Raw genomic sequence first — 23,013 nt, 5'->3', positions numbered from 1 at the left:
TAGCATAAAAAATATGAGCAGCACTCAGCCTCAGAGGTTTCTCCTGTCACCTTACAATGATGGCAATGATATTTTTTAAAAATCTGAATTTCTGGGGACTCTTGAAAACTCTGAAGATCTGAAAACACTGGGTTGTTATTTCACTGTGACTGCAATAGAATGGAGCTGGGTACTTTCTATCCTCCATGGATGCGGTTCACTTTATATTCCTGGACCCATCAGTATTTGGGGTTTCAATCCCTGGGAAAAACCACCAAGCTCCTTTCCCTGACGTTTAAAGGACCTCAATGTACGGATCAGTATCTCTTTTGCAGGATTCCTCCCCTTCCTCCAACACCACCATCCTCATTTATTCAACAAATATTTACTGAGTGCCTGCCTGCTCTGGGTCAAGCCTTGTGCATGGCACCGAATCTGCAGTAAATTTCGTTTTTCTTATCAATGCACATTCTTCCCACCAAACATCTTCATTATCCAGATCCTGAATGAGGTAGCAATAGTTTTTCTAGCAAGTTCAGAAACATAAGGATACCAGTCATCCAAATTTATTTGCTTCCTACTTTGGGTTAGCAGGTAGCAAGAGTTCAGACAACAAACGATTTACATGACAATGTATATGAATCTATTCAGGAACACAGCAGGGTGAAAATTTAGTTCAGATAGGGAGGGAAACCTGTATTTTCTGCATTAACTACTGCTGTTCTTCTGTCACACCATCCTTGAGGGTCCCACTATGGTGTCATCTCCTTTAGGATGCATTCCTCCTCAAAGAAGGAATGGCTGTCCTTTCAAGCTCTCGTCGCAAGTTGTCTATTCCTCTTGAAGACCCAAATCACTTCTACTTTGATGTAGGATCATTGGTACCTATGGATGAGTGAGACCTCGTCCCAACCCTTGACACCCAACTGGGAGGAGGGCCCTCCAGAAACTGACAGAGGCATCAAGGAATTTGTCATAGACTTTATTAAACTTATTTTCCTTTCCCCTTACAGAACCCCAAACCACCGCCCTACTGCAGCAGGAGTTTTCGGTTTTGCCTGTACGTAATAGCCCTGGTCAGAGAGAAAAAGCCTGGAGGTTACAAAGAGAACTTCAGGTCCCTCCAGGTCCCTCCATGTCACCCTCCAATCATCAGCCTTATTTGTTCCAGCCTGTGACATCATGGGTATCTGGGCAGATTTCCAGGGTTCCCAGTCATTCAGTGTTGGTACATGAATGAGGAGGAGAGAAAATCTGGGACTGGGAGTGAGGGTAAAACGTGAAAACAGAAAGAGTGGGAAAGTCTGAAGGAGACTCTGAAAGACATAGACATAGGGCAAGAGACTCATGGAGAAGAGAAAGAAAGAGAAGGAAATGAGGAAGAGAGAGAAGTAAATGTGCTGAATTGAACTGCGTCCATCTCCCCACCCCACCCCACCCCGCCCGCGTTATCCAAGTCCTAATCCCCAGGACCTGCAAATGTGACCTTGTTTGGAAATTGGGTCTTGGTGGATGTAATTAAGATCATTTGGGATTTAGGATGGATCCTACATTCAAAGCTGGGTGTCCTCATAGGAGAAGGTGTAGCAGAGGAAAAATCCATCTGAAGATGAGAGGTGGGTGGGCAGAGATTGGAGGGAAGCCATGAGCCAAGGAATGCCAAGGATGCCAAAGAGACCAAGGAGTGAGACAGACCTTGGGCAAGAGGCTTAGGGAGAGAAAAACAAGATTCAAGACAGAAATGAAGACCTAGTAAAGACTGGGGTGGTGATGAAGGGGTTTGAACATGGGGGAGTGGGAAAGAGCAATGGGGAAGGTACTGGAGAAAGAGAGGGGAGGTGGGAGGGATTCAACCTGGGGTATGGGGGACCCCAGGATTGAGATGGGGACAGGGAGGGGAGGAGAAAGCCCAGTGAGAGAGGCAGAGAGAGGGAGAAAGAAGGGGACACAGACCGAACAAGCTCACAGTGGGAGCAGACATTCATTGTGCTGAGTGCTGATTTGACTCACCACTAGGCAGTGGGAAGGGAGGTTGAGGGGTAGGTGGAGGAAGCAGAGATGACAGAAAAGGGGCAAGAGAGGAGAGGAGAGGAAAGAAGCTGGTGGGGCGACAGGTAGGCAGAGGTGGGAGAGTCCCTCAGAAGGGCAAAGAGGAGGGTGAGGTCCACTTCCCCCCTCACACCCTGGGTTCAGTGCTTGGGACCCATGGAAATATTTTCATTTTAACCACTTTGGAAAGCAGAACAGAATAAATTAATATAACGATGATGGTGAAGAAGAATATATAATAATGAATTCAGCTCTGATGACATCTGTCTTCATACCATGGCACATGCATGAAATACAATTATATATATATTTGTATTTATATTTATATTTGTATTTATAATTATATTTACATTTTATGGAGGAAGAGATCCAGAGAGGCAAAAGTGCTGAGGACCCAGGAAAGATAAAAGGTGGTCCAGGGGTGAGAGGAAGAGGAGGTGTGAGAGAAGGAGAGATGGACAGAGAGATAGAGATGAGGGTGGGTAGGAGAAGAGATGGAGAGAAAGGAGGAGAGGCACAAAGTCAGTGAGGAGGAGATTCCCAAATGACACAGGGACCAATACAGGGCAGGGGCATTTTTGTGGGGCCCAGTGGTGCATTTGGAAGCCTCAGGAGAGGGCAGAGATGACTCACGCAGCCACGATGACCCCGAAGGAAAGAAGAGCGAGAAAAATGGAAATGATGGCACCTCTATCCTGCAGGCTCTCCTCCTCCTTCTGGTACTGCAGAGCCACGCGGGGCTGCGCATCAACTGGTGAGGTGGGGGAGACAAATCTGATTTCCAAGTCACCTCCCCTTCCTTGGCTTTGCACCCACTCCCACCTGCTCACCCAGCAACCTCAGCCTCTCTCTCCCTCCTCCCTACCTGTCTGCTGCCCTCTCTCCTGGAGTCTGAGTGCATTCCTCCATTCCTCAAACTCTGTGTCCCAGGCACTGTTTTAGGTGCGCTGCATACTTCTACGAGCCCCACTGGCAAACAACTCTGCTGTCGTGGCACTGGCAGTCTACACAGCACATCCCAGTGACAGCGAAGAGCTCAGCGCTAAATACGACTCAGCGGCTAGGGGGTGGGGGGTGGATGTGGATCCTTCGACTGCCGGTGAACACCAGATGTAATATTCTTGACAGTCTCAAGACAAGATGAAAGTAAACCTGCATCTTAGCTGGGGACCCTGAAGATCCTTGAGAGTTCCATTCGGCATCTTCAAGTCGTCCCCTCCCCCCGACTCTTTCATTCTGTCAGCAGAGCCTCTTGGCTCCACCTTCAGAATGTATCCAGAGTCTGATCCACCTCCTGGATCCATCTCGTGGGCTACCGACCTGGTCCAGCCCCCTATCAGCTCTCTCTCGGGGTTCTCCTTGCCCTACAGTCCCCCACCTGGCAGCCAGAGGGCGCCTGTCAACACCTAAGCCCTCTCCAGTACCTCTTTCCGCAGAGCCTCCCCTAAGCTGGCCTCTAACTCAAAATAAAGGCCTAAATCCTCATCACGGCCCACCAGGCTTTGCACAATCTGGTCACCATGTGACTTGCTAGCTACTATGCCCTTCTTCATTCATTTGGCTCTGGCCACACTAGCCTCCCTCTTGTTGCTCAACCATGTTGGATCCTTGCACTAGCTGTTCCCTCTGTCACTGTTCCTTACTTGCTCACTCCCTCTAGATCCCAAACACCATTTCTTTAGAGATGTCCCACTGCCTGCACTCTCTAAAGTAGCACCGTCCCTCCCTTTCTCCCAGGCACTTTCTATCAAACTTTCCTGTTTTGTTTTCATTAGAACACACTTGCTATCTAGAATCAGTCCATTTATTCCTTCATGTAATTGTCTGACAGTGGTTCTCAGCTGGAGACAATTATGTCTCCCACGGGATATTTGGAAAGGTCTGGAGACTAGAAATGATTGTCCTGTCTTTGGCAAGGGGAGTAGTACTGGCATTTAGTGGGGTAGAGGCTAGGGGTGCTACTGAACCATCTGCAATACACAGGACAGCCCTTATAACAAAGACTGTCCAGCCGCAGCTGTCAGCAGCGCTAAGAGAAACCCTAGTTAACCCTTCACCCCATTAAAATGCAGGCAATATGAGACATTTGTCTTCCCTTCTGCTGATCCTCAGTTTGGGAGCATAATGGGGTCCTCAAAATATGTTGTAGTTAACCACCGTCCTAAAGGAGCCAATGGACAAATTCCTTTTTTGCAACTAGTCAGTGTCATGGAGGGGGAGGAAGGAACTAATGACTCTTCTAGATGAAAAAAAGTGGGGAAAACCCTACAGTTGAATTATATGAGAAGTCCTATAATTGGGTCCTGGTTTGAATGAATCAGCTGCGAAAGAGATTCCACGGACAATTAGGGAAGTTGCAAAAGGACTTAGAATTACTTGATATTGAAGAATTGTTGCTAGGTTTTTTTGGGTGTGAGAATGGCAGTGTGGTTACATAGGAAATGTCCTTATTTTTAGAGGCACACACTATGTACCGGTGAAATCTCATAACGCTTGATTTCTTTTAAAATACCATGGCAGGGGCGCCTGGGTGGCTCAGTGGGTTAAAGCCTCTGCCTTTTGCTCTGGTCGTGGTCCCAGGGTCCTGGGATTGAGCCCCATATTGGGCTCTCTGCTCAGTGGGCAGCCTGCCCCCCCCCACTCTGCCTGCCTCTCTGCCTAAATAAATTAATAAAATCTTTTTAAACTTTTTTTTTTTTTTTTAGATTTCATGTATTTATTTGACAGAGAGAGAGAGATCACAAGTAGGCAGAGGCAGGCAGAGGGAGAGGGGGAAGCCCCGATGCTGGGCTCAATGTGGGGTTCGATCCCAGGACCCTGAGATCATGACCTGAGCCAAAGGCAGAGGTTTAACACACTGAGCCACCCAGGCATCCCTAATTAAATAAATAAAATCTTAAAAAAAAAAAAAAAGCAACGTGTGAATGGAGTGCCTGACTGCCTCAGTTGGCAGAGAACATGACTCTTGATCTTGCAGTGGTGAGTTTGTGTATAGAGATAACTTTAAAAAAATACCATGGCAGGGGCGCCTGGGTGGCTCAGTGGGTTAAAGCCTCTGCCTTCGGCTCAGGTCATGATCCCAGGGTCCTGGGATCGAGCCCCACATCAGGATCTCTGCTTAGCAGGGAGCCTGCTTCCTCCTCTCTCTCTCTGCCTGCCTCTGCCTACTTGTGATCTCTGTCTGTCAAATAAATAAATAAAATCTTAAAAAAAAATACCATGGCAATAAATAAGTAAACCAAATGTGGAGGCATGTCCACTGTCAACATAATTTGATAGAAAGTGCTACTTTAGCGAGTGTGATCAGGGAGCCTTTGAGATGGTGAACTTGAAGACTTTTCTGAAATAAAGGAGTGATAGGAATAATGTGACAGAGAGGGAACAACATGATTTTTCAATCTTGATGGATATATGGGGGTTCACTGTACTATTCTCACTGCTATAAGGATTTACATTTAAAAAATATCTGGGCGGGGGGGGCGCCTGGGTGGCTCAGTGGGTTAAGCCGCTGCCTTCGGCTCAGGTCATGATCTCAGGGTCCTGGGATCGAGTCCCGCATCGGGCTCTCTGCTCAGCAGGGAGCCTGCTTCCTCCTCTCTCTCTGCCTGCCTCTCTGCCTGCTTGTGATCTCTGTCAAATAAATAAATAAAATCTTTAAAAAAAAATATCTGGGGGCACCTGGCTGGCTTAGTCAGTGCAGCATGCAACTCTTGATCTCAGGGTTGTAGGTTTGAGCCCCATGATGGGGGTAACGATCATTTAAAAATTTAAAAATCTTTTTTAAAAATCTCTGAATGAATGAATAAGTGAACAAATTCAGCAGATTCTTCTGTACTTCCCAGGTGTGGCACTGGTGAAAAAAGAAAATGTTTTCTTAGCACCTGCTAGGAATTAGAGGCATTTTAAAGTTACAGCAGAATCTTCCCAGTTAACAGGAGGCGGAAAGTGAATTTCAGAATGTGGAAGCACCATCTGGGTCACACTGTAGGCAAGTGGTAAGTGTAGGATTTAAGGTCATATGTGGGAGATCTCAAAACCCGTATCTGCTGGGTCATGGCTGTCTTCATCTCTCATGCACCCCTGTCTTCCCTCACCTGCAGGAACTTACCAAAACAGTACTTTTTTTTAATGCAGCTGGGACTGATCTTCTGGCAATGTAAACAGTCTAAGACTTCTTCTCTTAGCAAGCCTGGAAAGGTGGGAAGGGAGAAGTGTGATAAAGGCAGATATCAGAGGACTGGCAAGGGGCAGGAAGGCAGGGGGAAAGAGATGGGGGTCTTTGGCCCTCCTGAATTTGGAGGTTCCCTGTACAGCACAGGAAGATGGTAAAAGTGCCCTGATTCACATTAAAAATAATTTTTAGGGGCACCTGCTTGGCTCAGTCAGTGGAGCATGTGACTCTTGATCTTGGGATTGTAAGTTTGAGCCCCAAGTTGGGTATAGAGATGACTTAAGATTAAGATCTTAAAAATTAAAGAAAATTTTTTTTATAGAATCATTGAAGAGTTGAATTGAGTTGCAGTTGTCCTGTTGTCCAGCATTTGCTTGTAGACATCTAATTAGTTGAACAAATATTAGATTTGTCGATTGAGTGTCTACAGATCATTTAATTTGTAGGCATCTGTAGATTAAACGTCCACAAACAGGATGCTTGCATTTCTACATTCCCGTTTTGCAGGCCCCTGTGACAGATAATGGGTAGATGCTCATGAATCTGTCTCCTCCTCTTCCTGACGCTCTCTTCTCTCTTTCTCTCTCTCTCCATTTCCCAGGCTCCTTTGCAGTAGGTTGCAACCATGTGACCAGAGTTCTGGCCAATGGAAATTGGGCAGACAGATGCAGCCAGTTCTAGGCCGTGACAAATAAGTTCCTGTCAGAGTTTTCCCTATTCTCGCTTCCTTTTTTTTTTTTTTAAGATTTTATTTATTTATTTGACAGAAAGAGAGATCACAAGTAGGCAGAGAGGTGGGCAGAGAGAGAGAGGGGGAAGCAGGCTCCCCGCGGAGCAGAGAACCCAATGTGGGGCTCGATCCCAGGACCTGAGCCCAAGGCAGAGGCTTTAATCCACTGAGCCACCCAGGTGTCCCTTCTCTCTTCCTTCTAAAGTTAGCTTAGAAGCCACAACACAGGTCCAGGCTATATCCCCAGGCTACCACTTGGAAAAAAGCTCAACTCTCAAAGGAATTTGAGTAAGAAAGAAATCTTTCTTTTGTTAAACCACTGAGATGTGGTGTTTATTTGCTCTATGACCTGGTCTATCCATCCTGACATCCCCCAAAATGCTTTTTTGCAGGTTGCAACCACTTCCATGAGCCCTCAAAAATCAGATATCCCTAGATATTATAGTTTTGGGGAGGGGGAGCCACCAGATGGAGTAGATGATGGTGGAGCTTGATTTGGGGGGAGATAGGGTAAAGAGGTGCGGAAGGGTAGAGAAGGGAGGGACAGAAAATAAATCCAGGACTCACGGCAAATTTTGCGATGGCAGGCTGCAAGAGAAAAGAGCTGAAGTGAGTTAAGTCGGGAAAGCAATTTGAGAATTTAATGGGAAGGGACCAGGGGAGGGAGAAGTGTGTCTGGAAATGAGAGCAAGGAATATTGGGGAGAGGCAGAGAAGACTGAGTCACAGGGGAGGTGAGCAAGGAGTCTGGGAGACAAAGTGGGAGAAGGGAATTGAGTGATAATAGGGGAGGAGGGGCTTGGTGGAGAGAGATGCTGCACCTTTCTGTTCATACGATTTTAAACCTTTCTTGAGTTCCTTGATCACTCTCTCCCTGAGAGCCACCAGCTCCTCTAGCAGAGGCCCATCTGAGGAGAAAGAGAGAGAGAGATACAGATATCCTTGTGGGGTGGGAGGTGTCCAGCAAGCCCACCCCATCTGCAGCTTCAAAGAGATGAGGAAACCCCTTTTCATTCACCAAGAGTAACAAGATCAGGTATTACTTAAGTTGTGGCCTGGGCGGTCTTATGTCTAGCTTCTGATCCACTGTGGGGGCCAGGACAATCCACCTTCCTCTAGCCTCAGTTTTCTGATCTGGTAAGTAGTAGAACAGACTTGGTTACCTCTCCCTTCCTTTCCTCTGTCTTGTTCTCCTCTCCTGTCTACACTCACTCCTTCATCCAGCTGATTTCATCCAGGTTCATGGTTTTGTATATTACCTAGATCTGCACTGTCCAATATGGCAGGCACTAGCCCACATGGCTATTGAGTACTCGAAATGTGCTAGTCTGAATCGAGGTCTGCTGTTAGTATAAAATGCATGTTGGAGTTTGAAGACATGGTTTGAATAAAATAACTAAAAAAAAAAACCTCAATAATTTTTATGTTGCTTGATGTTGCAAACGTCATTTAGGTATTGGGCTAAATAAAATATATTAAAATTAATTTCATCTGTTTCTGTTACCTTTTTAAACCCGCGGCTACTAGAGAATTTAAAATTACGTGTGACTCCTACTTGTGCCTCACATCGTATCTCCACCGGACAGCACTGTTCTGTGTACACCAGTTTCTCCCACATCGATGTCCCTAGCCTAGACCGCTCACTGCCTGAGCACTCACTCCCTGAAGTCCAGATGCATGGAGACAAATACCCACTTAGGAACTCTGGTCTGATGGGCATCTTATAATCACTAAGTCCAAAACAGAACCTTGACACATTCCTCCAAGCCTACTCCCAACCCTCGAGTCTTCTCCACCTTAGGAGATGGGAGGTGTCTGATTCTAATTGTTCAGTCCAGTCCTTGGTGCTTTGCCTCCTTTTTCCTCACACCCTGCATGCAGTCTGTCAACATGCATGTTATATGAACAAAACCTGTCTGTTCAATATCCAAGATAGGGCGCCTGGGTGGCTCAGTTGGTTAAGCGTCTGCCTTCGGCTCAGGTTGTGATCCCAGGGTCCTGGGATCGAGCCCTGCATTGGGCTCCCTACTCAGCTGGGGGTCTGCTTCTCCTTCTCCCTTTGCCCCTCTCCACCTCTTATGCTCTCACTCAAATAAATAAAATCTTTAAAAATATATATCCAAGACAGATCCAGGAATATGATCTCCCTCTCAACCCTTCCCCAGCTACCATCCTGTTCTAGCCACGATCATGTCTTGCCTGGGCCACCACAGCAGCTTCTTGCTGGTCTGCCAGGCTCCCCCATGTCCTGCTCAAATCTCTTCTCCACAACCAGAGGTATGCTCTTAGAACCACAGTAAACTCACCCGTATCCCCCTTCTTCTGCTCAGAGGCCTCCCATGTGACCCAGAATAGAAGCCAAAAGTCCTCACCATGGCCTGGAAGGCTCTAGCCCACTTGCCCATCCCCGCCCCCTTACCTCTAGGACCTCATCTTCCACATCTCTCCCTCTCTCCACTCCAGCCTCCCTGGCTTCCTTGAGGTTCTGTGAATATGCCAAACATAGGCCCATCTCAGAAATGTGTTCTAGCTGTTCTTTCTGCCTGCAGTCTTCTACCCCAGCTGCTTCCTGAGGCTTCCCCCTATCCTTCAGGTCTGCTCACATGCCGACTTGTCGGTGACATCCCTTTGGCTGCTTGACTTCATACTGCGGCCCCCACCCTACTCCTAGTACCCCCATCCCCTGGCCCCTGCGATATTTTTTCCATAGTATTTGTTCTCATTTATGTTATGCAGTAAAGGGTTAACTCAGCAGGTCTGGTTTGTCCAAACCCTGCACATTCCAAAAAAAAGGTCTGGTTCCTCTAAGTCTCTGGAATATCCTGCCTGGGAAGGATGTCTTTCTGGGGATGCCTGGCTGGCTCGTTAGTACAGCATGCGACCCACTCCCAGGGTCGTGAGTTCAAGCCCCACATTGGGCATGGAGCCTACCAAAAAGAGTGTCACATGGTAGCAGCTTGACCTCTGGAGAGGCCGGAGACCAAGCAGCTACGTCAGCCACTTGAGTTCTCCGCACCAACATGACCGAGCCCCAAATGATACAATAATAGTTGGTAAAATGGCTGGCCAGGGGTCTTCAAAAATGTCAGTGTCATAAAGAGAAACGAATGAAGTGCATGATCCCAGAGCAGATCAAGGATTGGAAGAAAGGTAGTGATGAAAGCCATGACTGTGACCATTGGAGAAATTTGAGGACTGGATATCGGATAGTATGGAGCTGGCATTAAATTTCCTAGGTCCACTCATAGTGCCAGAAAATACCTTTCCTTGTTCTCAGGAGATCCTCCATTGAAGAAATTAATGTTGAAGTGTCACTAACTCTTAAAAGCTACACACACAGGAAGAACGAGGCAATGTGTTAAGGTGAACAAATGATGTATAGGTGTTCACGGTACTATTCTTGCAACTTTTATAACTACTGGAATTTTCTCAAAATACAAAAATCACCTTTTTTATTTTATTTTATTTTTTATTTGACAGAGATCACAAGTAGGCAGAGAGACAGGCAGAGAGAGAGGAGGAAGCAGGCCCCCCGCTGAGCAGAGAGCCCGACGCGGGGCTCAATCCCAGGACCCTGAGATCATGACCTGAGCCGAAGGCAGCAGCTTAACCCACTGAGCCACCCAGGCGCCCCAAAAATCACCTTTTTAAAACGTGAGAGCTTTAGCTACTGCTTTCAACTAGAGCTTTAAAATTACTGATACTCAGGCCCCACACCTGATATTCTAATTTTCTTGGCCACTGCCCGGGCTTCTAGAATGTCTTAAAAGCTCTCTAGGGGATTTGAATGTGCAGCCTGAGTTGAGACCTGCTGCTCTAAACCTTGTGTGTTAAGGTTCAGATAGTAAATATGTTCAGATTTGAGGTCTAAATGGTCAGTGTCACAACTATTCAGTTCTGCCTTGGAGAGCAAAAGTGGTGGAAGACAATATGTAAATTATTATTGTTCTAATAAAACTTTATTTATAAAACAGGGGGCGGGCAAAAGGCTTTGGCCCCCAGCTGTATTTTGCCAACCTCTGTTCTAGGCAGGGAGGCTAGATGTAGCATAATGATCTTAATAGCTAACATTTATTGGGCACTTACTGTTTGCCTGGCTTTGTTCTAAATGCACATGCACAAACTCATTTACCCTTCTCAGTGACCATGAGGTAAGTGCTATTATTCCTGTTTTACAGATGAAGAAACTGAGGCACAAATAAGTCAAACATCAGGGCACCTGGGTGGCTCAGTGGGTTAAAGCCTCTGCCTTCGGCTCTGGTCATAATCCCGGGGTCCTGGGTTTAATCCCCGCATCGGGCTCTCTTCTCAGCGGGGAGCCTGCTTCACCTTCTCTCTCTCTGCCTGCCTCTCTGCCTATTTGTAATCTCTGTCTGTCAAATAAATAAATAAAATCTTAAAAAAAAAAAAGAAAAAGAAAAAGAAAAAGTCAAGCATCTATGGGGCCCTCTACTGCTCTCTACTGGGGAATGTTATAAGGTCACTGAATGCAAAACCAGAAGAGACACCCCAGCGGTGGTGGTTAGGAATTAGTCTGCGCTGTGTACTTCGGACAGGTTACCTAACTTCTCTGAACCTCAGCCTCCCGCTCTGTAAAGGGCAGATCAGAGTAGTGCCCACAGTGATGAACTGTCCCTCGACTTTTTTGAGTAAAACACTTAGAACCCTGACACACACTAAAGGCTATACTCATGTGTTTTGTTTTGCTTGTTTTGTTTTTAATATCAAGAGAACGTGTGGTGGACTCCTGGAAAGGGAGGACGGAGAAGGGGGTTGGGAAAAGGTTTTCCCTCTTAGCTCCTACCTCTTAGAGAATTAACCATTAAGTGGCTTGTCTGGTTCTTGATAAAGGCCGTCACATGATCCAGGTGATCTATCCCTGGGGGCAAGACGGGAGGAAATTCCAGTGGGTCCCTCAGAGAGCCAGGGGACACCCCCATCTTCATCCAGAAATGGTTCCACCCTCCCCACTTGGAAAGGCAGACCCCAAAGTGTTTGTCTCCCACCCCAGCTTCGGGCTACCCCACGGGTCTCCCCTCCTCCACACCACCTCCTGCAGTGCCAGGAACCCTGCCCTCTCCAGCACGCACCCACTTTCCCCACAAACGCGTTCAGAGCGTAGTCCCGGAAGAAAGGCCCCTCCATGCCCAGGAGCACGGCCTGGGCACGCTCCAGCAGCTGCTGGAAATGGAAGCGCTTGGGGATGAGGGCGGAGTGCAGCTGTCTCAGGGCCTCCTGCACTGAGCGGTCACACTGCAGGCAGCCCCAGCCTCCGTGGGCGCTCAGGCCCAACAGCAGCAGGAGGGCTGAGGCCAGAGGCATGGCAGGGTCTTTGTGACCTCACAGAGGAAAGCTGCCCAGCCCCACCCCCCTAGGTAAGGGCGGGTTAGGGAGGCGGTGGGGGAAGGGGGAACACTGCGCAAAGGCACGTGTTTGCTGAGGCGTCAAGCATGGTTCTAGAAGCTAGGGAGAGTCTAGAAAAACACAGGTCTCTGCCTTGTATCCCTGGATCATTCATTCATTCATTCATTCAACTTGGGAGGGAGAAGCAGACTCCCGTTGAGCAGGGAGCTCCACCGTGACCTGGATCCTAGGACCCTGGGGTCATGACCTGAGCTCAACCAACTGAGCGACCCAGGCGCCCCTTCTTTTTACTTTTTAACATGGCTAGCAGAAATTTTGAAATTACATGTGGGACTCACATTATATTTCAAATGGACATCGCTGGTCTAGCACATAGGTGATACCCAATTCATACAATTTGAATTGATTAGATGTGATTAAATTAGCTGGGGGTTGATGCTGGGAATCACGTAAAGTGTAATGAGAAAATTGGCCACAAGGGGACGCTCACACCCGGATGAAATTCTCCCCTCACTCCCACCTGAGTCTCACCCTTGACTTCCTGTGGCCCTCGCCCCCCCAGAATTAGCCACCTATAATCCTAGCTAATGCCATGGAGCCATTTGAGATAAGAACTGAGCTATCTATGAATTTGATGGTCTTTCCTCTTCCTCCATTACTATGCCCCATGTAGCCAGTGAGTCAAGGGACTATTTGCCCAAAAAAGTTTTCAGAAGGGGATGGAAAACAAAGGTAGGAGAACAAAAACTGTAAATCCCCCAGCTTCTAAGCACCAAATCCTCAGGTCCAGGTGCAAGGCAGGAAGAATCAGGAAGCAGAACCGGTTTTGTTTCTCTGGTAATGCCTCCACGTTCAAGTGCAATTTGGTAAAACTTAGTTAAATCAAGCATCTCCAGATTTCAGAGTCTGGCAATTCCATTTTTTTTTTTTTGAGGCGGAGGCTGAAGAAATTCTCACACTCACCCACTAGGGGGCTAAGTGTTCATCACAATGTTGTTCATGGCGGGTGTGTCAAAGGCAACCTGGTGTCCCTCACCAGGGAGGAGGAGGTGCCCCAGAGTGTCCAGGGCAGAGGATTCTGCAGCCACCAGAAGCAACAGACATGCCTGCACCAAGAAGGCTGGGTTGGAGTGACAATAGTAAGAAACAGAGCCAGACCTCCCACCCAGTGCTACTGATATAACTTTAAGATCCATCTATCCCAACCAAAAATACACAATGCGTAAGAACACCTACGAACAAAAGGATACAATAAACACGACAGTGGCAGCTCTAGCAAGAAAGCAATGTGAAGTCACTAAATTGGAAATAAATCAAACTAACACCTGCTTTGTGTGAACCAGGTGGTTAAGTGTACTGCTGGGGTCAGACTGCCTGTGCTTGAATTAATTAATAATTAAGCTCTTTCACTTAATCACTGGGTGGCCTCAGGCAAATTAGGTAACTCACGGTGCCATAGCTGCCTCATCCATAAAATGAAATGACAAGTGTCCCTACATTATGGGGTTATCCCAAGGATTAAATAAGACAGATAGTGTTTAGAGTAGTACATACCAAACACTATCGAAGTGCTGGCTATTTTTATAAGCTTTACGAAATGAAGATTATGATTTACTTAATCTTTGCACCTGAGGTTATTAAAAATGGAAGGGAGGGGTGCCTGGGTGGTGCAGTTGGTTAAGCCTCCAATTCTTGGTTTCAGCTCAGGTCGTGATCTCAGGGTTGTGAGATCGAGTCCTGCTTTGAGCTTCACATTCAGTTCAGAGTCTACTTTTTCCTTCTGTCCCTCTCCCCCCAAATAAATAAATAAATAAATAAATAAATAAATAAATAAAAGTTTAAAAAGTTAAAAAAAAAAAAGGAAGGGAGGGGGGACTTTGGAGCTGGGGAGGGGAAAGAGATTCAAGGACAAGGGGAAACAATAGATCTGGAGGTGAACATGGGGGCTTCTGAGTGTGGCAGGGGTGAAAGGACATGAAAGATGCCTGTATTAGTCAGGGTGGGCTAGATTATGCTTCTGTAACAGGCAGTCTCAAAATTCAGTGGCTTAAAACAGAAAACTTATTTTTTACTCATGTCATTATGGCTGGCTGGTCAAGACTCTGGCAGAGAGGGAAAAAAAGAAGAAAACCCACATTCATTCTTAAAAGTTTCCACCCACAGATGACACCTGCTCCTTGGCCAAATTGAGTCTCCTGGCCATACCATACTTCATGAGCATGAGGAAGAGCAACCCCTCATGTATGCAGAAGGACTGAGAGTTGAAATATTTGTGAGCAGCTTGAATGACTGGCTCGAAGCCCAGTTTAAGCTTAGGGATCTGAGGGCTGAGACAACTTGTCCCTCAAGTCTGGGACTGGCTCAGAGAAGTTCTATTATACCACTATGGTGGGCAGTGTAATAGTCCCCTATCACTGTAACAACAACAAAAAAAATCTAAACACAGTGCCTACAAATAATGATAAGCACTTGTTATCTCACAGTTACTGTGGGTCAGGAATTAGGAAGTGGCTGAGCTTGTACACCATGCTGGCTCAGAGACTCATGATATCAGCCTGGGCTGTAGTCATCTGAAGGCAAGACTGGGGCAGGAGAAACTTCCTTCACTGTGGCCCCCTCACAAGCTGGTACTGGCCCTTGGCAGAAAGCCTCAAATCCCTGCTCTTACAGGCTTCTCAAAGGTCCACAAGGTATACCAGCTGGTTTCTTCCAGAGTGAACATTTCAAGAGAAATCCAGACAAAGGGGCCATGTCTTTTGCGACCTAGCCTCCAAAGCTGCACACCATTACTTCTACCACGTTCTATCGATTGGAAGCAAGACATGGAGTCTGGCTCACATCGCAGGAAAGGGCGATTAGCTCCAACCTTTGAAGGAAGGGGGACCCAGGCAGCCAGGGGGAATGGTGGAGTATGTCTTTGGCTATGGAAAAGCCTGTACCTGTTGGATAGGCTCAGGAGCATTATAGGAAATGTGGTAGAGATTGCTAATTGACACCAAAATCTGGTCCCCCTTGAGCACATACAAGTCCCACACATTATTCTAGTTACTCATGTTTAATCTAAGTAATTCTTCTGAAAACCCCGTGAGGTAATAAAACAACACCTAACATTTATGGAGCACATATTACATGCCACACATTATCCTAACTATATTTTACATGCTTCAACTCATTCAGTCTCACAACAACTCAGTGAGACAGGTATGGTTTTGACCTGCATTGATAAATGGGAAAACTGAGGACCTGAGAGGTTAAGTAATGATTCTAAGGTGGCACAGCTGGTGAGTTGCGAGAGCTGGGATTTGAACCCAGGCAGTCCGAATCCCGGGGCCATGCTCTTGACCACTACACTATAGTAGAAAAGAAAACAGGGTATGCTTTGTGCACACATTGCTGCTGTAAAAAGTTGCACCTGTGGCTCCAAAATTTTCGGAGGGTTCACTGTGCTCCATGAACCTCCTAGAGTAATTGACATAATGTAGTGTATCGTCTAAACAAAGGCAATCTTGAGCACCTTTAAGCCGCACAGAGCTTTAAAAAAAATCCTTATTTGACAGATGCAGAAACTGAGGCTTAGCAGGGTCGAGCTGCTCCTGCTGGGCTCTGTGGGTAGGGACAGAAGCAGGAGTGGGGCCAGGCAGCCCGGAATAGGTCACTACAGTCCTGGGGGGCCATGCTAATGGCCTGGTTTGGCGTTGGTGGGAGGCTGAAAGGATGCCAGGGAAACTGTTGGAGGGATTTGGCGTTGAGCCCAGAAGAGGAGGCAAAATTAGAGGAGGCAGCTCCTGGGTTGGGTGGGGGTAGGTTGGGGTTGCAGGGGAGGGGGTTGGGAAACAGTGTTGGTGAGGTGGGGAGGGGTGGGGGGAGTGGTAGGTGGGTGGGGGAGAGTTGGGGTGCAGTGGGGGAGGGGCGGGTTTGGTGGGGGGGTTGGGGATCCGTGTTGGTTTGGGGGGATGCATTGGGGGTGCTGTCCCACAGTCCACCACCCAGGCCCAGCCCCCTCTCCAGTCCACATCGTGTGGTTACAGAAGCAGCGTTTGTCCTCATGTGCTGGTGTGGGAAGATAAATTGGGACAATTACTTTGGAAACGGTCTGGCAGGACCCAGGAGGTCTGGCCAGTGCCCATCCTCTTGCCCTTGTGTGCTCTGTTAGAAGGGTGTGCGCAGGTGTCCTCATACCAGGCGCGGACAGCCACGCCCTTCCTAAGGATCCCAAGCCAGGAACAATCCAGATGTCCATCACCAGGAGACTTGCTGCACAAACGCACAGAGCTTTTGCAGATTAATAAAAGGGCATTGCCGTTCCTCAGTTTTCTAGTGACTGGTTGGCAAAATCACGTGTTGCAGCTTTGTGGTTCTTAAAATATTTCAGACATTCGTCAACTATGAACTATCTTAACCTCACTGTCTTGCTAGATCGCTGGCGTTGTACCTTCCCCGATGCCGGCCCTCCTCTTCACACAGGGACACATACTTCCTGTCCGCTCTGCCTAACAGTGTTCATTTGGGTCTCCAATGTTCTGTAAACACTGCCTTCCTCCCGGCGGGGCCCTGGACCCCTAACTCCTGGGTGAAAACGGTCCAACCTTGGACCATTCAACCACCAGAAGAAAATTGTTTTAATTGACAGTTGCAGAAATGTGGCATGGTTTTACATTGATCGTTTGCTAATGCAATCGGCGGTATTTTGCATGTATGACAACACATCCTTGGATCATAAAAACAGAACAAAATCCACACGGTGGCACGTTCCTCCGATTCATTCATGCCACATGGCGCTGGGACAAATGGTCACCAGCCACACACCATGTTAGATGCATTTCTTACACATGACTTCATGTCAAAGAAGTCACACAAAGGAAATGAAATCGGAGATTGCATTGATGGAAAGCTCAGAACAGGCCAAAGCCAACCACGGGATCAGGTAAACAGACCAGGAAATGGGGGGAGGGGCCAGGAGGAGGGGGCGCAGGGTTCCCCTTTGTGACCAGCTGGTGACTACAAGGGTTTTTCATTTTACAGCTGTCAACTAAGCTACAAGTTGTGACTTCTAAAATCAATTACATATTTTATTCTTAGAGGAAGGATAATTGCCTGCCATGATCTGATCTCCATCTTACAAAATTGTAGTAAAATACACACAACACAGAATTGACCATGGGGACTGTTTTTATTTATTTATTTATTTAAAAGATTTATTTATTTATTTATTTTGAGAGAGAGTGAGCGAGGGAGCACAAAAAGGCAGGAGGGTCAATGGGAGAGGGAGAAAGAGAATCTCAAGCAAGCCCCAGGCCCAGTGCAGAGCCCTATTCGGGGCTCGATCTCACCACCCCGAGGTCATGAACTGAGTCGGAATCAAAAGTCAGGTGCTTAGCTGACTGAGCCACCTGGGTGCCCCTATTTTTTTCCTAAGTTTTATTTATTTAAGTAATCTCGACACCCCACATGGGGCTCGAACACACACAATCCTGAGATCAAGTGCCACATGCTCTTTTGACTGAGCCAGCCAGGTCATTTTAAAATTTTAAAAAAAGATTTTGTTTATTTATTTGACAGAGAGATCACAAGTAGGCAGAGAGGCAGGCAGAGAGGGGGGAAGTAGGCTCCCTGCTGAGCAGAGAGCCCGATGTGGGGCTCCATCCCAGAACCCTGGGATCATGACCCGAGCTGAAGGCTGAAGCTTAACCCACTGAGCCACCCACGTGCCCCCAGGTACCCCCCACTTTAACCATTTTTTACAGTTAACCATTTTTCACTACAGTGGCCATTAAGTACATCACCATCATCCGTCTCCAGACCCATGAGATCCTAAATCTCCATTCCCGCTCCCCTCAGCCTCTGGCATCCAATATTTTATTTTCTGAGTCTCTGAGTTTAACTACTCTAAGTACCTCGTATGAGTGGAGTCAGGAAGTGTTTGCTTTTTTGTGACTGGCGTATTTCACTCAGCATGATGTCCTCAGGGTTCTCGCTGTTGTGGCAGGTGGCAGAATGTCCTTCCTTTTTAGGTGGATTACTATTCCCCCGGATGGAGAGACCACATTTTGCTTATCCGTTCATCTGTCAACAGACCCTTGGGTTGCTTGCTTGCATGTTACATGTTCTATAGCTTTCTGGTTCTGTGTTGCATTTGGCAGCAAAAAAAGCTTTAAAAAATAATGTGCAGTGCTGTTTGCTGGGTAAAGAGCACACACACACACACACACACACACACACACAGTGGCCTGGGCCTGGGTGTCACCTTGAGACAGAGGTGGGGCCCGTGACCTGTCTCCCAGGGCATTTCTCACACCCACAGGGTGGGGCGAGGTCACACCTACCCACCAGCTTCTCTCCACTTCAGTCACCAACCCTGAGGGAGCTACACCACCTCTGCTCAAACTTCAGCTCTGGGTGGCCTCTGGGGCCAGGACACCTCAGGAAATTCAGCACCCTCCCCAGCCCCGGGGCTTCTCTGCAAACAGCTGGGCTAGTGAGGCGCCCCCAGGCTGTCTGCCCTTCTGCAATCCCAGCTGTCCTCCCCATCCTCCAGCTCTGTGCCTCACTGTTTTTCTTTTTGTCTCTCCCTCTCTGTCCCTGATCTCTAGATCGCCATCTTTTGGTGCTTTTTTTTCTTGGCTTGCTTTTCCTTTTCCTTTTTCTGCCTTCCTGCCTTGCTTTGACCTGTGTTCAGGGAGCCACCCACTTTCTGTGTGACCTTGGGCAAGAACCTTGGCCTCTCTGTGCCCTCCCAACTGAGACACTACTGACATTGGAGAGGCCATCCTGTGCACTGTCATCTCTTGGCCTCCACCTGCCAGATGCAAATAACACTCCACCCCCGCTGTGACAGCCACCGAAGTCTGTAAGCTGTTGCCACGGTCCCTCATTTAAGAACCAGTGAGTAAACATTAGTCTCCAGAGTGAAGTGATCAAGAGAATGGGGGGAGTGAAGACCTAATCACAATGTACAGCTTTGGAGTTTCAAATGACACCATCAAAAAAGTGAAATGATGGGGTCACCTGCCTGGCTCAGTCGGTAGAGCATGCAACACATGATCTCAGGGTCATGAGTTCAAGGCCCACATTGGGCATAGAGCTTACTTAAAATTACATTATATTAAAAAAAATGAGGGGCTGGGGCGCCTGGGTGGCTCAGTGGGTTAAGCCACCACCTTCAGCTCAGGTCATGATCTCAGGGTCCTGGGGTCGAGTCCCGCATCGGGCTCTCTGCTCAGCAGGGGGCCTGCTTCCCTTCCTCTCTCTCTGCCTGCCTCTCTGCCTGCTTGTGATCTCTCTCTGTCAAATAAATAAATAAAATCTTTAAAAAAAAATGAGGGGCACCTGGGTGGCTCAGTGGCTTAAAGCCTCTGCCTTCAGCTCAGGCCATGATCTCAGGGTCCTGGGATTAGGCCCAAGATCGGGTTTTCTGCTCAGCAGGAGCCTCTTCCCTTCCTCTCTCTCTGCCTGCCTCTCTGCCTATTTGTGATCTCCCTCTCTCTCTCTGTCAAATAAATAAATAAAATCCTCAAAAAAAAAAATGAATTCCACCCATAGGATGGAAGAACATACTTGCAAATCACAATCATGATAAGAGACTTGACTTATATCCAGTATATAAAACAGACTCTAACAACTGAAAAAATAAATAACCCAATGAAGAAATGAGCAAAGAACTTGAATAGACATTTCTCCAGAGTTGATCTAGAAATGGTCAAGAAGCACATGGAAAGAGGCTTCATGCCATTAGTCGTCAGGGAAACACTAACCAAAACCTCGGCGAGAGACCATCTTTCACACTGGGATGGCTGTAATCAAAGAGTCAGGTGCTCCTAAGTGTTGGCCAGAATGTGCAGAGACTAGAACTTTCATGCATCACTGGTTTAGGGGTAAGATAGTGCAGCTGCTCTATAAAAATGGTCTGGATCTTCCTCAAAAAGTAAAACATAAAGCTTTATGTTATGACCTATGACCTATGACCCAGCAATTCTGCTCCTTGGTAAATATCCCAAAGCTTTGAAAGCCTATGTCCATGAGAAAGAGTGTGCACGCATGTTCACAATCATTGGGAGGGGAAAATGGCCCAAATGCCCACCAACTGATGAATGGATAAACAAAATGGGGCCCATTCACGCAGTGGAATATTATTCAGCCACAAAAAGCAATGATGCCGTGACACACACTATAACAGGAATGAATGGTGAAAATGTTATGCTAAGTGAAAGAAGCCACACTTGAAAGACTTTGTGTTGTAGGATTCCATTCATATGAAATGTCCAGAATAGGCAAATCCTTAGAGACAGAAACCAGAATCATAGGGACCGAAACCCTGGTGGTCAGGGCCTGGGGGCTGGGGGGACAGGGGAGCAATTGCTATTGAGTGCGGGGTTTTTTTAGAGGTTATATTTCTTTCCCTGAACCTCAGTGTTCCCATCTGTAAAATGAGGCTAATATTAGTTAGTACCTCTACAGCACTTTTTCTGTGAGGGGCAAATGAGATGATGCTTTTAAAGTCCTTGTCCCATAAGTGTGAGCTGGAAGCAGCAGGAGAGATAACCTGTTGGATCCCCTCAGCGATTCTGATTGATGGGATGCCTGGGTGGCTCAGTTGGTTAAGCGTCTGCCTTTGGCTCAGGTCCTGATTTCAGGGTCCTGAAATCGAGCCCTGTGTCAGGCTCCCTGCTCAGCAGCAAGTCTGCTTCTCCCTCTCCCTGCTGTTCTCCCTGCTTGTGCTTTCTTTCACTCTCAGATAAATAAATAAAATCTTTAAAACAAAAAACGAAAGAAATTCTGATTGGTAAAGACTCAGCCTCCTTCCTCTCCTTCTCTTCCTGGCCCTAGTCTCCTCCTTGGCTTTGGTCTCCCCATTCCAATCTATTCCCTCCAGGGCTCCAGAGCTGACCCTGCTCCTCCTTTGTGTATAGCCTTCCCATGGCTCCCTACTGCCCCCAGGACAGCCTGGTGGACAATGGAGACACCTGGCCATACTCTCCCTTGCATCACATTCACTGTAGACCCAAGCACTCAGGGATGGCCTGACTCACAACCCTACACCCTTGACCATGCAGGTTTCCTCTGCCTTGAATGCCCTCCGCATTCTCTCATTCTCTTCCTGCCCAGTGAACTCAGTTCTGGGCTGAAGTCACAGCCTGGCACATGCCCTTTGACCTAGTGATTCCAATTCTAGGAAGTCAGCCTTCAAATAACACCCATACATGAGCTCAGAGAACTAGGCACAAGGACATTTGTTCACTGTGGCACTGCTAATCATGGTGGAGGAGCGAATAACCTAAACGTTCATCAGAAAGGGATGGCCAGAAAAATCCCAGGAGGAGGCTGTGAAATAGGAGAATGGGATAGATGAGAATGAATACAGACAGGCACCTCTTCAAGATGCATTACTATGTGAAAAATGCAAGGCACAAAACCCCATATATTCCATGCTCTGCCCCTCCCTACCTCGCTGAGTGACCTTGGGAAAATTACTTTGCCTCTCTGAAGCTCCATTCCCTTGTCTATGAAGTGGGATGTTCATAATGTCAGAGGTCACAGTAAAGATTAAGCAACAAAACATGCAGGGAAATGTACAACTAGTTACCATTCAAAAATAGAGCAAATAGTAAGCATTCAGAAAATGTTAGGGTTTTTTTTTTCCCTTTTATTTTTTTTCAGAGGGAGGGGGTGGGGCCCAGTCAGAGGGAGAGAGAGAATCTTAAGCAGGCTCCATTCCCCATGTGGAGCTCAACACTGGGGCTTGATCCCATGACCCTAACATCATGACCCAAGCCAAAATCAAGAGTTGGATGCCTAACCACCCAAGCGCTCCAGAAAGTGTTAGCTTTTGATATTAGGGAAGAGACTGGAAATTTTTTCTGGGAAGGGCCAGAGAGTCAATATCTTTCCCTTTGTAGACCATCTGGTCCCTGTTGAAACCACTCAGCTCTGTTATTGTATCACAGAGACGGTCACAGACAGTGCATCAGCAAATGAATGCAGCTGTGTTCCAAACAACAATTTAATAGAACAGACAGCTGGCCCCTAGGCCATCCAACCCCCGTATTAGAACTGAAAAAGAGGGGCTCCTGGGTGGTGCAATTGGTTGACTCCTGGTTTTGGCTCAGGTCATGATCTCAGGGTTGTGGAATTGAGCCCCATGTCAGGCTTCAGGCTCAGCGAAAAGTCTGAGGAGTCTCTCTTCCTCTGCCCCTCCTCCCACTGTGCTCTCTCTCTCTCTCTTAAATAAATAAATCTTAAAAAAAAAGGAATTGAAAAAGGGACAACTGTTTATTTTTATAGGCTTTGTGTGCCCCTCCAACCTTTGAACTCTTGTCTCTCACAGTCTTTATCAGACTGCATTGTGCTACCTGTTTCTCTTTCCCTATGGGGCTCCAACCCTCCCACCACCAGACATTGAACTCTCCCAGGACAGGAACCTTATCTGAGCTACATGGGTCTCTAGAACCCAGCCTCCTTCCCTGTTGTAGGAGCACAGCAGGAACATTTGTTGCATTCATTCATTCATAGAGACAAAACATGCCCCAACTACATGCCAGGTCCTGTTCTAGACCCTGAGACTATAACACAGACATGAACTCCTGCAGCTTATGTTGTAAAGGGGCAGACAGTCTGCCAGTCAAATAAACACCCAAAATATATAAGCTCTCAGATGGTCCCATGCATCAAAGAGAAGTAAATAAAGCCGGAACAGAGGACGAGAGGTCAGGAAGGTGTTGCTAATT

General features: G+C 47.2%; 1 protein-coding gene across 3 annotated transcripts; it reads right to left on the bottom strand.

The window, feature by feature from the left end:
* Positions 1–963: 963 nt before the first annotated feature.
* On the bottom strand, positions 964–12,251 carry IZUMO2 (IZUMO family member 2). Of its 3 annotated transcripts, XM_082712363.1 has the most exons (7): positions 12,019–12,251; positions 11,733–11,807; positions 7,750–7,836; positions 7,497–7,517; positions 6,137–6,217; positions 2,662–2,779; positions 964–1,052 (listed from the first exon to the last, which is right to left on the bottom strand). In XM_082712363.1, exons 1-7 carry the CDS (start codon positions 12,248–12,250, stop codon positions 1,010–1,012), a joined length of 657 nt encoding a protein of 218 aa, XP_082568489.1. In that variant the 5' UTR covers position 12,251; the 3' UTR covers positions 964–1,009. The 3 variants fall into 3 exon arrangements, with proteins under 3 accessions (XP_082568489.1, XP_082568490.1, XP_082568491.1); XM_082712364.1 differs by lacking the exon at positions 7,497–7,517; XM_082712365.1 differs by lacking the exons at positions 964–1,052; positions 2,662–2,779 and adding an exon at positions 5,243–5,368.
* Between the last annotated feature and the right edge of the window lie 10,762 nt (positions 12,252–23,013).

This window comes from Mustela nivalis, assembly GCF_964662115.1.
Source record: "Mustela nivalis genome assembly, chromosome: 18".
NCBI lineage: Eukaryota > Metazoa > Chordata > Mammalia > Carnivora > Mustelidae > Mustela > Mustela nivalis.
The sequence above is the reverse complement of the archived record's forward strand: the minus strand, read 5'-3'. Positions and strand labels throughout refer to the sequence as shown.

Excerpts from the sequence above, each read along its gene's own strand:
- IZUMO2 (XM_082712363.1), bottom strand. The coding sequence starts at position 12,250 with ATGCCTCTGGCCTCAGCCCTCCTGCTGCTGTTGGGCCTGAGCGCCCAC. Across the intron at positions 2,780-6,136 it reads TAAAAAAAAGTACTGTTTTG|TTGATGCGCAGCCCCGCGTG; the intron begins GTAAGTTCCTGC and ends CCACCTCACCAG. Across the intron at positions 1,053-2,661 it reads TTCGGGGTCATCGTGGCTGC|GGCTATTACGTACAGGCAAA; the intron begins GTGAGTCATCTC and ends CTCTCTGACCAG.